Source organism: Dipodomys merriami, unplaced genomic scaffold (assembly GCF_024711535.1).
Source record: "Dipodomys merriami isolate MVZ:Mamm:240054 unplaced genomic scaffold, mDipMer1.0.p SCAF_502, whole genome shotgun sequence".
In the NCBI taxonomy this organism is placed as follows: Eukaryota; Metazoa; Chordata; class Mammalia; order Rodentia; family Heteromyidae; genus Dipodomys; species Dipodomys merriami.
In genome coordinates this window covers 449,716-466,514 of record NW_027206072.1, presented here as the reverse complement: position 1 = coordinate 466,514, position 16,799 = coordinate 449,716, and the positions used below count along the sequence as shown (strand labels likewise).

The 16,799-nt window shown below is 46.7% G+C and overlaps 1 protein-coding gene across 1 annotated transcript in view; it reads left to right on the top strand.

Annotated features, from left to right (window-relative positions):
• Positions 1–13,988, top strand: part of LOC138810636 (RING finger protein 150-like) — a 139,921-nt gene extending 125,933 nt beyond the window's left edge. Inside the window, exons 9-10 of the mRNA XM_069997796.1 lie at positions 4,962–5,411; positions 5,533–13,988. Coding sequence (XP_069853897.1) covers positions 4,962–5,080 — 119 coding nt within the window. The 3' untranslated portion in view covers positions 5,081–5,411; positions 5,533–13,988. The remainder of the gene's footprint in view (positions 1–4,961; positions 5,412–5,532) is intronic.
• Positions 13,989–16,799: the final 2,811 nt, after the last annotated feature.

The window sequence follows — 16,799 nt, the reverse complement described above, 5'->3', positions numbered from 1 at the left end:
TACTTTGTTTTTAACTCACTACCTTGGTGAGCAGCCAATGGGTCTGACCCAGACAGCAAAGGAAAATCAGGTCACGCATCCTTTTTATCAGAAACCTACTCCCATAATAATGGCATTGAGCCATTCATGAGAATGGAGTCTCTTGAGACCTGATCACCTTCAATGTCCCCACCTCTCAACTCTGTGACGACGGTGATTGTGTTTAGTATGACTTTGCTAGAGACAGAACCAACCACAGTACCAGCACTGGACTCAGCGGATCTTCCCCCAAGGTGGGAAGGACTTCGGCTGTCTTCTGGCCCAGGGTTGAGAGATGATCGAGTCAAGGCCACGGCAGAACCCCAGACATCATCCTCTTGCTCACCAGGAGAAACCTGTGACCCTTGGGTATCGTTGTATGTATTTCATAAAGAAGGAAGCGAGAAACCAAAACTTAATAATTTATGGATTAAATGGAATTAATAAATCCGACCACTGTGACTTGCTGGTTAGCCACAGATGGGCTATGATGGGTTTTACTCAGAACTAAGTGGGGAAACACGTTTACAGCGGTAGTTATGGGTCATCAAAGTGGGTCACCCAGCTCCATCCAGTCAGGCTCTCTGGAAGCTGATCAGAGATCCTAGAACATGTGATGTCTTCAGATCAAACTTCTGAATGACCCCCGATAATTCAGGAGTACTCAACAGTATCCCATTTCTTTGGATATGGATAGGTGGCCTGTAACTGAGATGAAAAAGCCACATGAGCGTATTTAAGATACAGTAAGGAAAGGCGTGGCATGACCTTCTGCTGATTTTTCTTTTACCCATCCTCCCCCAGCCCCACACCCGGTCCTTTTGAGTCTTTCGTGAGGATTGCTGTCCTCGGCTCTGTCTACCCTCCGTGTTAGTCCCTTGAATGTAAGGCGTCACGCTTCGCTTTCCGCGCGGTCTAGGAGGTGACATCATAGATGATGACGGTGCTAGGAGGTGACATCATAGACGATGACGATGGTGACCCAGAGCGCCTTCTCCCAAGGAGGCCGCTCCATCCCCACCAGCGCCTTCCTCCAGGCACCAGGCACAACACTGCCAGCTCTCCCTTCTTCCAGGGTAAATTTCAAGTATATGTTTGTATCTGAAATGTACTGACTTTTAAATATTGGCAACTAATTCGCATGTTTAAGAAAACACACTGTGGGCCAAACAGAGTTTGAGAACACGAGTTTGAGTTTCTGGCTCTAGGTTTTGGATGCTTGGAGATCTCCTGCTGTTGTTATCTTCTTACTTCACAGTCCTCCCTAGGAGCCTCATCCGGCCCCATGGCTTGAAAACCTTCTCTGTGCAGAACCCTTGGGAATGTGCAGATGGCCGGGGCCTCTCCTCTGCGCTCCAGGCGCCTGCATCTAGCGGCCACCTCGGCATCTCCCTGAAGGCCTCACGAGCACCTCACACTCACAGCATGTGCAAAACTAAGCTCTAGACCTGTCTCCAGAACACTCTCCCCTTCGTCCTCTCCTCTTGGCTCCATCCAGAAACACGGTTATTCTCTGATTTCTACTCTCTTGTTGCCACTATGAGTAAGTAGTCCATGCTACAGAGTAATCACTGCAAGTCATTCTCCAGTTTCTCTGCTCATCTCCACTCCTGTGGTCTCAGGAAGCCAGCACGTTCACGGGTGATTCTGTAACCGTGTCCTTGTTGAACTTCTGCCTATTGGCCAGCTGCAGCCAGAGTGATCTCTTAAAATATTAAGGAGATCAGACTTCTCCCTGTTTAAAATCTCCCAGTGGCTTTACAATGCACGAAAATGAAGAGAAGAAAGTATGTCAATTACTTCTCATCTGTAAAATGAGACTAATAATACCAACAGAAATAGATATAGATAGATAGATAGATAGATAGATAGATAGATAGATAGATAGATAGATAGATAGATAGATAGTCACACATCCAGTTTCACACTTCCTCCCAGAACTGCTCCAGTCACATTCTGTCCTTGAAATGAAGGATCCCTGTGAACTTTGTACACTTATTGATCCTGGAAACAGAGCTCAGTCTTGATGTTGGTGTTTCCTTGTGAATCGCCCCATTTCTGGTTCTTTAGGCCGTAACTCTTTATGAGTTCTTTTTATTTTTTTCCCATCAAAATATCTTAGGAATTCATTACTCTTCGTGAAACTCATAAATCTTCCTTAACTGTGCCTGAACGATACATATATATATCATATATGAATATATATCATATATGGACATATATATCACATATATGCATATATATGTATGTGTATATGTATGTATATATCGTACATCAGTGATTATCAGAGGGAGAGTATTATAACCGTCGTTCCTCTTTATTTCTTAGACATTTTCAGACAATTTTAATTGCATGCTTTGTAACAGAATGTACGAGAGCTTTGCAGTTTAAGGCTGTCTCTCTGCAGTCAGCACTTCCCGGCCACCCACACTCCCTAGCTTGTCTCTGCATCCCAGCCTCACTTCATCATCTGATACCTGCCTCCCCAAGGCGGGTATCTGCAGCCATCTGTGCATGCTGTTACCATTTCTTGAAAGGTTCGTCATCTTACTCGTCTGGGAAACATACAGACCATGCTTTGCGATTGAGTGTAGACATCGCATTGGATAAGACATTCTAGACGCAGCCTGTGGCTGCATAGCCCTTCCCCTTCCCGCCCCCTCCTGTCCCTAGTGAATCCATTGTGTATCCATTGCCTTGTATCTTGTTGGGCTGATTGGTTGCTTTTGCCATGTGTAGGGTTTTGTGTAGTACTTTGAGGGGAGAGGGGTGAGAGTTGTTGGTTTGTTTGGATGTTGGTTGATAGCTTGGTTGGTGTTGTTGAGACAGGTTCTCAGTATGTAGACTAGAAGGGCCTTGAGTACTCTACCCTCCTGCCTTAGCTTTGTGAGTGCTGGGGTTACAGGAGTATGCCACCACACCTAGCCAGTAAATATACATAGGTGAATGTATAATGTATATTTTTTGTAGAATACTTGGAAAATTTGATGAAAAGGGCTTTTTTAAGAAAACGAATATGAATTCATAATTCTATATTTCCATATGAAAATATTGTTTGTAAACCAGGTGCCAGTGGCTCACACCTATAATCCTAGCTACTCGGGAGGCTGATATCTGAGGATCTTGGTTTGAAGCCAGCCTGGGCAGGAAAGTCTTCGAGACTCTTATCTCAATTAAGTCTCAGAAAAAGCCAGAAGTAGGGCTGTATCTCAAGTGGTAGAGTGCTAGCTTTGAGCAAATGGAGCTCAGAGACAGCACTCAGGCCCAGAGTTCAAGCCTCAACAATTCCAGAGAAAGAGAGACAGACAGACAGAAACAGAGAGAGAGAAACAGAGAGAGGCAGAGAGAAAGACAGAGAGAGAAAAAAAACATTGTTTGTTCCAGGGCCGGTGGCTCATGCCTGTAATCCTAGCTACTCAGGAGGCTGAGATCTGAGGATCATGGTTCAAAGCCAACCCGGGCAGGAAAGTCCATGAGACTCTTATCTCCAGTATACCACTAGAAAACCAGAAAGTGGTGCTGTGGCTCAAGTGGTAGAGCGCGCGCCTTGAGCTGAAGAGCAGCACCCAAGCCCAGAGTTCAAGCTCCACAACCAACCAAAAAAAAAAAAAATTATTTGTTTGTGTAACTACAAATACTTTGAAAATTCACCTCAATGTCCTGTAAGAAGTAACATCATTTATACAGATACTCTCTGTTGTTGGACATTTTAAGTTTCTTGTGAAGTTTAGTTGCTATAAATAATGCTCAAATGAATTTGTTCTTTAAGACAAAGTCTTACAAAGTAGTTCAGGCTGGCCTCAAACTCACGATCCTCCTACCTCAGCTTTCTAACCTCTGGAATTACAGGAGTACGCCACCATGCCCAGCTTAAATGACTGTTTCTGCATCTCTAATTAGTTCTTTATAATACATTCTGGACATGAAATCACTAGGTAAAACTTTCACAGCTCTAATGTCTCTCTTGCAGAAGATTAAAACAGAACAATATTCACTAATGACTAGGAAGGATGGGGGGAGGCAGGATGTAACTACTGGTTAAAACAGTCCAGGATATTTTCAAAATGAATGGAGAAATGAAAGTATGAAATTCCCAATGCATAAGAATGATTGATGTTGCTGGGGTGAAAATGTCATTGGTGTGATCTGATTACTGCTCCTAATGCATGTGTATTGATTAGTGTGGTCTGATTATTGCTCCTAATGTATGTGTATTGACTAGTGTGGTGTGATTATTGCTCCTGGTATACATGTATTGATCAGTGTGGCCTGGTTGTTGCTCCTGGTGTATGAGAAATTGGTTTTCCATGTATGCCCTGTAAACATGTACAATACTATGTCTCCAAAGAAGAAAGGAAAGTCCATAATTCTGTATGTAAGGTACCAACATACTTATCTCAAGGAACTCTTTATCTTTTTTGAAGACTGAAGGCTACAAAGGCAAAAAGAATCTCTTCTTTGTTTGCCTTCTATTTATATTGTAGTCTTCTATGAATCTTGTAATGATAGTACTTGCCTATCTTTCTTAATGACAAGTATTTGATATCTTACGACTGTAATCCTAACTTTTTTTTTGCTAACTCTTCAATCTGATATATGTCTTGCAATATTACTCTAAATATTTAATGTTCCTATAGGTTTTATACACAATTACCCATCTTATGACTCTCTTAATTTTTTTCCCTCGGCCTCATATCAAATACATATTTTCCTACTTAGAGATATACCTCAATGACGTATTTTCTTTGAGCTCTGCTAGGGTTATTTTTTGGTCTTTACATTTAATGTTTGCACATTTAGAATTTATCTTGAAATATAGAGTGAGATGTGGCTCACACACACCATAACCAATTTTTCTGCCACCCTCCCTTGGGCATTAACGGGAATGCCATGAGAAGGATTTACAGGGAAATACACTGTGTGAATTTGCTCTCTTCTTCCAGGTGAGCAAGAGCCAGCTGTGAGCAGCGATTCAGACATCTCTCTCATCATGGCCATGGAGGTGGGACTCTCTGATGTAGAACTTTCCACTGACCAAGACTGCGAAGAGGTGAAATCCTGAAATGGTGAATGTAGAAAACAAAGACAGCAGGACCTGAGGGCATGGAAGGTCAAGTGCTCCGAGGCATGGACCAGGCCTACAGCCCTCCAGGCCCCGGGGCCGCTCGGGGCCTCTCCGCTCAAGGATGGTAATGAAAGCAATATCCAAAGTCTCTTCATCAGGATTGAGTGTTCCCAGCTCGGCAACAGTCCATGGTATGGGCAGCAACGTGGAAGTTGAAAGCTGAGTTTTCCCCTCCCATGCCCTTGTAGACAAACACTCATCCAAAGCTCCTAAAGCAGAGACCGAAGGAAACCTTCGGGGTTTCTCCGTTCTGTTTCCATTCTTCCAGGTTGTATTGTTTTTTTGTGGGTGGGGGGTGGGAAGAGTGTGTGATTTCCTTGGAAATTTCTTTTAAAAGACTGTGTTGTCATTGACACCAGCTCCTTTGTCCTTCCTTTGATTCACCGCAGCTCTATTGGGGAGCTCTGTGGAGAAGCATGCCGACGAGAGGTGCATGTGGCTTCCAGAAGAGCCTGACACCCCAACACGGTGTGCGGCCAGCTCCCCGGCAGAGTCCAGACCCGCCCTCAGGGAGTCTGGAGAGTCCTGGCAGCCAGAGGTCCCAACGCTAAGTCCCACGTCTGTGGTGCCCACTGCCCGCTACTGTCAGCCAGGCCACCCCGGCTTCCACCGGCCAGGATCTGGCCAAGTCCACGGTACCGCACCAAGGGGGCTGGAGTGGAAGACTTCAGCTCTTTGCGTGTTAGAGTCTTGGGCTAAAATTCTGACCTCACCAGGCCAGGCTTGCCAGATTTTGTAAGTCGTATCCTGACTACAAACCCAACCCCGTGTCTTCTTCCCGTGGAAGGGAATGCCACCAGGAGAGCAGCCCCGCCTCTCCATGGTGGGGTCTGCAGGAGGCGGTGGGAAAGATGAGCCCATCTCCCTCTCCCTTTATGTCCACTCCTTCTGATAAACCCAAGCAGACCACTGAAGAACATAGGGGAATCCTTCGAGGGTCACCTCTCAGGGTCCTTGAGAAAGTCCAGACACCAGGAAGGAATGAGGCGCGATGGGTGAGTCAAAAGAGCGGTGTGGCGCTTTGCTGCATCAACTGACTGAGGCCAGGCAAAGAGCTATCCAGGAAGTCTTAGCACCTGCCTGTGCTTTGCAGCTGTTTTCGGGTTCTTATCTTTATTTTTCAGTAACTATGACAGAAACGCAGGCAATTTTGTAATAATCCCATCTGTCCCAGCGAGGAGAGGACTAAGGCAGTGGCCTGTGATGCTGGACAGTCAGAGGTAGATTTGCCTTCGCTTCCTAAGCAGCTGGAGGTGGCCGGGCAGCTGCCTGGATGAACTGTGACCATGAGTTCTTCTCACAGAGCTGTTTTCTTATATTTGATGAGTGTTCTTCCACCTCATGACACTGACACTCATTCAGATAGCGTTTGGTTGGGCTGTAAACCCTCACTGCCTACTGGGATGTGGGATGAATGCCAGTCAAGAAGGAACACAGTTTCCTCTGCTTTTCCCACCTTTAAAGATCTCCTATTTGAGGGTTTCTCAGTGTACAGCAAGGCAGGGGAAATTGTCACCACTTTCCAAAAAGATCACATCTCCCTAAGATCCCAGGACCTCCTGGGATGAATTCCAGTCTCTATGGAAAAGAAGTTAGGCAAGGCGGGGTGAGGAGAACTCTAAACCAAGAGACGGAGGTCTGAGAGGAGTCAGACCCCCGTGCGGGCCTCCACTTTCCCAGCTGTAAAGGGAAGCGTTTGACCCAATTCCCTTTGGATCCCTGGTGAGCACTTGTCCGCAGGATCTTTGCTTTCAGATGATCGTGTCATCTATCAAGCAGGCTTCCAAGCTGAGAGAGGCAGAGTTCCTTAGCATGTCACCTGTAATAACAGCCTTGGGAAAGTGGAACTTTTACGGTGCTGAGAACAAATATCAAAATGATTCTAGTTTTAAATCCAAGGAGTAATTGGTTTGCTCTGCATTGCTTCGAAACCACTATGAAGAGTGGGAAGTCTCTGGATAGTGTCGAATTATAGTTCTTACCTTGGAATTCTTCATCTCAAAGGCATTTCTTTGTCTTGATCAGCATTGGCCTACCCACAGCTCAGCTATGCCCCCAAAATTAATGTTGGTATTAACTGAGAAATTAAGAGCAAAAGAAATGTAAACTGTGTTGCGTTCCTAGAAAACAGCCCTGTGGTCCTGGTTGGTAAGGGCTTCCTCCTCCCATCAGCAGCTGGGTAAATCAGGGATTGAGAGCGTGTGTAATCACCCACCCCTGCTTGTCCCAGGGAATGCTGGGCAGATAGTGACAGGTCCTGGCCCCCAGCTGGGGCCTGTGGATCTGACCCCAATGAGGACCTGCTGCAAACCCCCAAAACCCGTGAGATTCTCTAAGAGAATTGGAGGTATTTCCTGTGGCCCTGGCAGTTCAGATAGAATAAGAAGAGTTAAGCCTTTCAAATGAATGTAGAAGGACCTTCTTCACAGTCTTCCTTGCCACTTTCCCCAAAGATCCAGCGAGCTGGTGATCCACATGTGAGTGTCAGACCCTGTGTAGTTCAGCATGTACACCTGGTGTATCCGCAGAGGTGTGCTTTCCTGAAACCAGGGTCTAGGCCAACACTGTCCAACAAAAATACAATACATCTAATATTTTTTCTACTGCCCACATTTTAAGAAATTAAAAACCAGGTGAAGTAGTTTTAATAATCTATTTTTATGAACCCAATATTACTGTTGGAACATGTGTCCAATGTAAGAACATGGTAGTGAAATGTTTTCCATTCTGTGTGTCTACTCAATCCGTTGTGTCTTTTTCTAAATCTGCTGTCTTGTACTCTCATGCCACACCTCAGTGTGGGCTAGCCACATCGCCAGCACCCTCCAGCCACTGGTCAGCCCAGAGCTAGCACGGCTCCAGTACTCTTGCGAGACTCCCCGATCCTTATAGGAGAGAAAGATTAACACTCAAATACCTCCAGACAGAGCTAGACACCATCCAACTGCCTTGTAAAACACCCAGAGAGCCATTTGTTTTGTAATCAATAAAGGTCAGGCAGCCTCTAAAAAAAAGAAATTCTGCTTGTACTTTCTACCTACTAATGTCTAATAACATTGATTGTGTCTTCTCTATCAACTTTTTAAATTCACATCAAACATGTTGATTTGGTGCTGAAACAAAATTATATTTCTCACTTCCATGAGAACCTTATGCTGCTACATGGCCCTTCAAAGCCAAAGAATTGCAGACCAATGCCATCCAACTTTACCTGAAGCCTAGTTGTTCCTCTTTCCCAGGCTTGGTAGAAGGCCTTTGCCCAGTCCCAGACTCCCTAACCCTATAGCGCCAGCCCCAACTCACACATTTGGAAGGCCAGATGGGAAATTACCTATGGGCTCCAAGTACAAGCGTGTGGGGCCTTATTGGAAAAGGATCTTTGGAGCCTGAGGCTGACCAGCCTTAATGTGGTGAATTATGAGCTTGTGAACATCCAGCTTTATGCTCAAGTCAGTGTCGACAATCACCCCAAGCATGTAGAGAAGAAAGAGACTTGCATTCATTCAGAATTGAAGGTCACTTCCTAGAATGGCTTCTTCCATGTGGATAGTCTTTTTAGAAAGAGCTGACCATAAATGAAGCATTTGAATCCTGATTGTTGCCTAGGGTTTGTTAACCCTGGAATTTCAGTTCTCATCCAGCTAGTCATCCAGCCAGAGAAGCGGTGGATAAAACAACAAAGACACAGCAGTGTTGTCATAAGACATGGGGTCACTCCTGGCTATGAAGACCAGTCTCTGTCCACAGAGGGTGTTTTTCTTTGTTGTTTAGTTGGTTGGTTAACTGATGGTTTGATTGGTTGATTTTGGTAGCAGCAGGAATTTGAACCCATAGCCTCACACTTGCTAGGCAAGCACTCTGCCACTTGAGCCAAACCTCTACCTGTTTTATGCTGGTTAATTGTATTTTGTTTTTGTTTTCTTTTGCCAGCCCTGGGCCTTGAACCCTGGGCCTGGGTGCTGTCCCTGAGCTCCTTTTTGCTCAAGGCTAGCACTCTACTACTTGAGCCATAGTGCCACTTCTGGCTTTTTCTGTGTTTAACTGAAGGTAAGAGTCTCATGGACTTTCCTGCCTGGGCTGACTTCGAAGTGCGATCCTCAGATCTCAGCCTCCTGAGTAGATAGGCATCCACCTCTGCTAGTCGTTTCTTAAATAGAGTCTCTTCAACCCATTTCTGCCGAGACTGGCCTTGAAACACTCTCAACCTCCTGAATAGCTAGGCTTAGAGGTGTGTGCCCTCCATGGATGTTTGTTTGGTGTAGCATTTTCCTCGCATATGCATATTCATGAGTCACTGTACATATTCATGAGTCTGGATGCGGGCAGTGTCCAGCGGTCACCTTAGCTGACACCTGAACACCCCCGTGGCTGACATACTTTCAGAACCAAAAGCGCTGACAGTCGAACCTGAGCTTTACAGTCTGTGTTTAGACAGGAAACCTTCCAGAGCCTAAGAATTCGATAACAGTTATCACCGAACACACGGTCTTGGCTGAAAACAAAGAAATCCCCTGAATCAAAACACTCTAGGAAGATGAAATACAGAGTCACTTCCTGTGGTACCAAGGCCACCGTACCAATTTCCAGTCGCTTTTTTGTGTTCTCTTGGATTTCTTTCCCTTTTCTTCATATCTCTCTATGTCTTTGTCTATCTCTTTGCACACACGCACACACATACACAAACACACACACATTTTCCCCATCATCCTTATTCTTATTTCTTCATTTTCTTCCAGTCAGAGCAAAACATTAATGACCACCTATATAATCGCTACCAATGTGGTGATGACTGTTGTTTGTGACGTGGGTGTTTTTCTTCTTTTGATTGTGGTAATATCTATACTTTTGCATCACATGAGGAAACCTGTGTACTCTAAAGACAGCCTAAGTTTCATCCTAAACTTGTAACCTCATTGTTTTCCCTTGTGTCCCTAATTTTATTGCAAGCCACCTATAGCTATTACCTTTTTGATTTTTCTTTTTGCCTTTTTTTTTTTTTTTAACCAGACCAGGGCTTGAACTCAAGGCCTGGGCACTGTCCCAGAGCTCCTTTTGCTCAAGGCTAGGTCTCTACCACTTGAGCCACAGTGCCACTTCTGGCTTTTTCTGAGTGGTTTATTGGAGATAAGAGTGTCACAGACTTTCCTGCCCTGGCTGGCTTCGAACCACAGTCCTCAGATCTCAGCCTCCTGAGTAGCTAGGATTACAGGCATGAGCTACTAGCACCTGGCGCTATTGCCTTTTGTTCTTTGTCTAAAACCAATACAGACAAGTCACAATTCCAGAATGTTTCTTTAGATCTATTATCTTGCACCAACAGACTTTGTGACCTTCATAGTTCACAGTGCGCCTACAGCCAGAGAGGCCTTGTGTGCTCCGGGTATTTGATAGCTGAAATCCACTCCTGCCTCTCAGCATCTTAGCATCTTAGAGAGCTTGGTCCTTGGATGCCACCAGAACCACTTAGCTATGACAGAGAGGCATAAAGAGACTGCTGTCCTCCAAAGCGGGGCTCCACCGCTTCCTGCGTCTCACCGGGACCTTAGCGACCCCATCCAGGCCCTTGCCCTGCAGGGATGATTGCACACCGCCAATGATGGTGGCTCCTGCGCATGGGAAATCAGAATGGACCAAGGCAGGACCCTCAGTTACAGAGCTGCACAGAGAAGGGCTGGAAGGCTTCCATGATGAACAGAGCTTGCAAATTTTCCCCGAGGAAATGTCCATCCCCCAACTTTAGAAAGAATCTGGGGCTTGCGGGAACCAGAGGTGTTTAAGGAATTCGATGCTTACGAGCTCATGAACTCTGAGAAGCAAATTTGAGTTTCCTGGCATCACCGGCTCGTTTCCTTTCTCCATTTTTCTCCTCACCACACAAACCCAGAGCCTTTGTAGCAGAAATAGTCAAGCTTAAAGACTCAGAGAACAATATCACATCCTTCCATTTTGAGGGTTTGGGGTGGGAGGGGCTCTGGATTATCATCTCAGAACTAATGAAGTAAGTCCAGATCCCAAATTACCAAGTCCTTTCATCGCAAAACCTGCTGTTTCTACTGAAAACTGTTGATGTCACTCCTGTTGCCCTTTTCCTTTCTTTCTCTGGGGCTTGAACTCAGGGCCTAGGCGCTATCCCTGAGCTCATTTTGCTCAAGCCACAGCTCTACTTCCATCTTATGAGTGATTAATTGGAGATAAGAGTCTCATAGGAACTTTTCTTCTCAGGCTGGCTTCAAACAGTGATCCTCAGATCTCAGCCTCCTGAGTAGCTAGGATGACAGGCATGAGCCACCAGTACCTGGCACGTGTCTCCCTTTTTCTGTGCTTGATAACAGAGTGGCTTTTTTTTTTCAGGAATCTCTGAGATCAAAGACTTTCTAATCCTGGATGACTTTGATGACTGCACTTACTACAGAGCCATATGTGTCCATATTTCTTGACTGATGGTTAATGTTAAGGTAAAAAAAAAAAACATATATACATATCCTAAGAGGTAGGCTGGTTTGCAAACAACCAGAGAAAAAAAATCCATGGAAAAGGGAGTGTAAACCAAGTTACCCAAGGTCATTGGCAAAATGTCTGTGCACTTGTGTTTTGTGTGTGGTAGCCTTGGAGAAAGGGGGAAAGGGTAGGGAAATGCTAGAGCCACACATGTTATATAAACCAAAGACTGGTCGCCATCCAATGGACATGTATTTCTTCTATGGACTGATTGAGCTTTTCCTAATGTTCTCACAAATACAAGATCAGTCATCATGAAGCAAGAGGAGCTTTATTTTCCATGGGCTGTTGACTGACCTCACTAAGTCCAGAAATCTAAAATAAACTAACTGTGGCCTTAGTACCACATTATCTTTAAAGTTCTAATGCCTCATCCCCTGTCCCTTTCAGACAAAGTGAGCTCTTTGTTGAACTCAGAATATTGTTCTTGGAGAATGTGAAGATTTTAAGTAGCCAAAGAATTTCCATGTGTAAGTAGCTCATTAGAGTCTAACCTGCTCTTTGAAGAAAATACCAAACTGTTGCCTGTACTCCTAGATGCAGAGCAGCTGAGGGACGGGTAGGCGGGCTTGGCCCTCTGCATTTGTGTTGGTGTCGCAGGCGCTTGCGTTCAAGCTGTTATTGTGAGGGTAGTATGCCCTCTGCTGGAATAATGCCATTATTCATTCAGCAAGTCCGTGGGACTCGGGTTTCTTATTTCCTCCACTTGTTTCTGCCTTTTCATCATACCATTTCTTCAATTGCTGAGAAAGCTGCTCTCTGTTTACCAAGAGAGGCTCTACTGTCCCAAACTCTGAGACGTTCCAGGAGTCCATAGAGAAAATCTCACTATTGACACACTGTGGAAGCGCATGGTTGTCATGGCTGGGAAGATGCCAGCGCGTGCCGCTTTCCTCGAAACTGCAAGGAAAATCTTCCATCTAAGCACTGCATCCACATGAATGTAAATTGTATGAAGAACTGGTGTGTTTTGTACATGTACATAGTATATTTACTTCCTGTTTCACGTGAGAGCCCAGAAAGGGCTGTACTCTTTTATAAGTAGAAAGAGACGTAGGGATGGGTGGGGGGCTGTTATTTTTATAGTGGGCATCCCTTTTACTTAGAGAACTTGAAGTCGTTTTGTATTTGTGACAAGTTACATTCCATCCACTTCTGGGAGGAAAAAGGTTTTTAAAGGTTTGGTTCTTCAAAATGTCTGTGGTTTGTAAAAAGGTTATTCTAGTCCTGAGGAGAGTTCCCTGAGCCAGGAGGGCTTGGCACCCAGTTTTGTAGGCTGCAGACCACAACTAACAGTTGCTCATTTAAAACATGATGGGAAAAAATCCAGCTTCTCTGAATCCCTTTGTGTAGCATATCATTTTTTCTTACTGAAAAAAAAAATCTTCCAAGAATGGTTTTATAGTTATGACAAAATCAGATATAAAGTCATAAACTAACATGCAGCGTGCATGCATGCGCGTGCGCGTGCACACACACACACACACACACACACACACACACACACTGTTGACAGGAGGGAAACCCAAGGGCTCCCTACTGGGAGCTGGATGGTTTCACTGTAGAGACAATTACACCACAGTCCACAGCTTACTTTGTGGCCACACTGCTGCTCAATTAGAGGATGTCTGATGACCCCATCTCGAGCATTGTTTGGCATCTGTTGTTCCTTTGATCAAGAGAATGGGCTTTCTTGATTGCTTTGCTCTCTGACTTCATTGTGATTTGAGGGGAGCTTTGACCTTGAACTTGGGTTACCTCTGACTTGCTGAACTAAGGTGGCCATGAATTCTACAGCCATTTTCCCCCAGACTCCTTGTTCTGTGTGAAGCCATGCACATATTGTAGGATCCGTTGAAGTGGTCTTGCTTGGTTTAGGTTCTGCTTCATCCCTGCCTTTCCTTCTCCTCACTTCAGACACCCCCCTCCTCTTCCTACAAAGCACTTTATGTCTCTTACAATACAGAGATATGTGGAGGAAAGAAAGAGCCCGTCTTCGAAGGAATTTGTCTCCGATTAGGAGACATAGACTTTATTTTGCTTTGTTCTGTTCTCTGCTTGGAGAGTGTCTCCGGTTTGTCTCGTGCTGGGCTAACGCTGAACCATTGGGGCGATCATTGGAAACAGTTGTACAACATGACTATTTTTATTCTATGGAAGACAAATGTAAATACGCGCAATTGCGTTCTTACTGGTTTAAAATATATTGCGGCTATAAAGGTTGTACCACAAGAATTGTGAGTTACAGAATTTCACTGCAAAGTTTTGTTCATTTTGGGTTGTTTGGGGTTTTTTTTTGTTGTTTTTGGTTTTTTCTAATAAAAACGGAACTGGATGTTTGCCTCGGTCTCTGCCGTCCGTCATCCTTGGCACTGTAACTGTCCCTGAAGCCGGGGTGGTGGCCGTAGGAATCTTACAACGTGGACATGCTCTGGGAAATCAGGATCATGTTCAGAAGATTCGGATAGTGAGACTGCTCTGTTTCTCTTGGGTAAGTCAAGTCCCACGGGCGCTCCGTGGCGTGCTGCTGTGCTGGCGAGCTGGCCCAAAGACCGTGAGCAGTTCTGCACAAGAATGGCGCTAGAGTGGCTGGACACGCTGCGGGGGTCACGGGCCGCCTCGCGCCCGTGGCCCTGTCCCGTCTGAGGGTTTCCAGGGCCCCAGATGAGCAAGCCACATCCTTTGGGAGCTAGTGTCCTTTGGGAGCTAGCGTCCTTTGGGAGCTGGCATTATTTGGGAGCTGGCCGTCCATTTCTGCAGGATGTCAAACCAGAATTCTTCTGGGTTAGCAAGGATTTAGCAGAGGATGCATTCTTAAAACATGGGGTTTCCGGGGTGGGAGGAGGGAGAGGTTGTCCATTGGAAGGGGCCGGCCTTGGTCCCTCCGATACCCCTCACGCTTCCCTGGAGGAGCGGGCAGTTGGCTAGGCCAGGGGAAGTCCAGCCGATGGCCAAAAACCTTCCAGCCCTGCTCCCGCCCGGAGTTGCAGATGCCACACGCCACACTGACAAAGCTCTCGCGTGAGCTGTGCTGGCAGAGCTGTGAAGAGCAGCCACTGAGCACTGGGCGAGGCCAGATTTGAGGGGAGGAAGATAAGGGTTTCCTGGGGGCCGTTAACCATGGCGATGGTTCCATCCTGACACGTTTCATCTCACAGAGAGAGGGAGACCCGCAGTCAGCAGCATCACCCACACCCACGGGCCTGACGCCATCCCCTGAGGTCCAGACGCCATCATCCCACCTTCCAGCACCTTCCCACGCCACCAGGGCATGCGCGAACCACAAGTCACTAAGGTAAGACCAGACTTCAGATGATGCATATCAGGTGTGGAAAAGTCCTGATGCAAGGCCACAGCTCCCTGGGATTGACCGGTGAGCGCCGGGGCTCAGCACCACTCCGGTGTGCAAACACCTGTGTGTGAACACCTGTGCCCCCGTGTGCACACATCCGTGCCCCTGAGAAGTGAGTGTCTGGTCACGTTTGCCCCCTGCACCCTCGATGTCTCGGGGAAGAGTCATCCAGTTTGCACAGTCACGCGGTTTGCAGCCACAGGGGGCCTGGCTCACGCGGGATGGGTGTGTCCCTGGGACAGGTCACAGGCCGAGGGGCGGGGAGAACCCTCAGCGAGCCCTGGGCAGTGGCCTGGCCAACTCCCGCTTCTCCTGTCCCACCCAGGAGCTCCGTCCTGTGGCTTTCCTTTGCAGGGTCCGTGGAGTGATCATCCCTCTGAGGATGGAGAGCGGAAAGCTCCTCCGAGCCATGCATAAGCCAGCAGGCTCAGCTTTGCCAGGGGACTCTTATTCTCTTAATCTCCACTTTGGGGACATTGGGAGGGGGGAAGGAAGGAGGGGACTAAACAAAACCATGATTGAAAAAGCCCAACCGTAGGGGAGAGCTCTTTTCTTCTAAGTCTCATACACGCTTTGAACGCATTGGACGCATTGGGCCCTTTGTCTGTGACCGTGTCTTCTCTCCCCTCCTGGTTTCCATTGTGATCAAAGCTTTCCTCCCAGTAAGTCCCACCCTAAGTCTCAGTGGAGTTCCAGCTTGTCTGCGCTGGCATAATGGGGTTAACCCCCCCCCCCCACACACACACACAGTGCTCTTAGACCTCGCTGTTGTAGAAGATATCTTGTACCCTCTGGGACATCCAAACACTCTTATCAGGATCCCAACCCAAACACCCCTCCACGCCCCCCTTCAACAGCCCGACTTTCTCTGTTCTTGAGGATCTTATATTCAAGTCAAGAGACAGCGCAGCCACAGCCAGTTTTCATTGGCTCCAAACTGCCTGGGTGGCGAGGTGTGCACAACACAGCCATGGCTGAGCTTCCAGGCCCAACAGGAGCCAAGGGGCTCAGATCTCTGACAATGCAAACGTGCTTCAGAGGGTGGAAATGGCCTCCCTACCTATTAATAAACCAGAAAGCAGAGAAGCCAATCACAGAAGGTAAGGACACCGTAGACCCAGCCCTCAGGATAAGAGAGTATCACTCACTGTGCACACCAGCAAATGCACCAGGAAGTCTAACTGCAGAAGGCGGAGGTAAAGTGGCAGGACCCTCACCCAGCTGATTCGCAGGACCTCCTTCCCAAGCGTGAACATTCAAGGTGCCCGCTGCTTCTGCTCCCGCTCCTCCCCTGTCCTCGCTCCCTGTCTTTGCAATGAGGAGGAAGAGGAGGAGAGGGAGGCGTCCGTGAGGGCAGCGTTACGGCTGGCACATGGGTCTTCTGACCCCGTGCCAGGGTTGCCTGGGCAGCACCATGCTGCTTCCATACATGGTGAAGCAGCTGCTGTCTGCTCAAAAAACTCAGGAATGGAAATGAAGAAACATGGAGAGTAGTGATCTATCAAATGGCTAGGAAGACAACGGTGGCGTCACCAGGCAGCAGCAACGCCGACTTGGGGGAGAAAAAGATGGATGCAATCACAGTATCGAAGCAAGGCTAGATGGGCGCACACTACACACCACACAAAGCAAATCCCTCGTGAATACCATCTATTTTCAGCTATGCAAGAAAGCTCACAGCCTGAGATCCCTCTGTGTGTTATTACTCTCTAGACTCACTCCTTCAAAACACGATTCGTTATTGCACCACACACTCCAAATCGGCTCACAAATGAGTCTGCTCTCCTTATACGCCAAGCCTTGCAT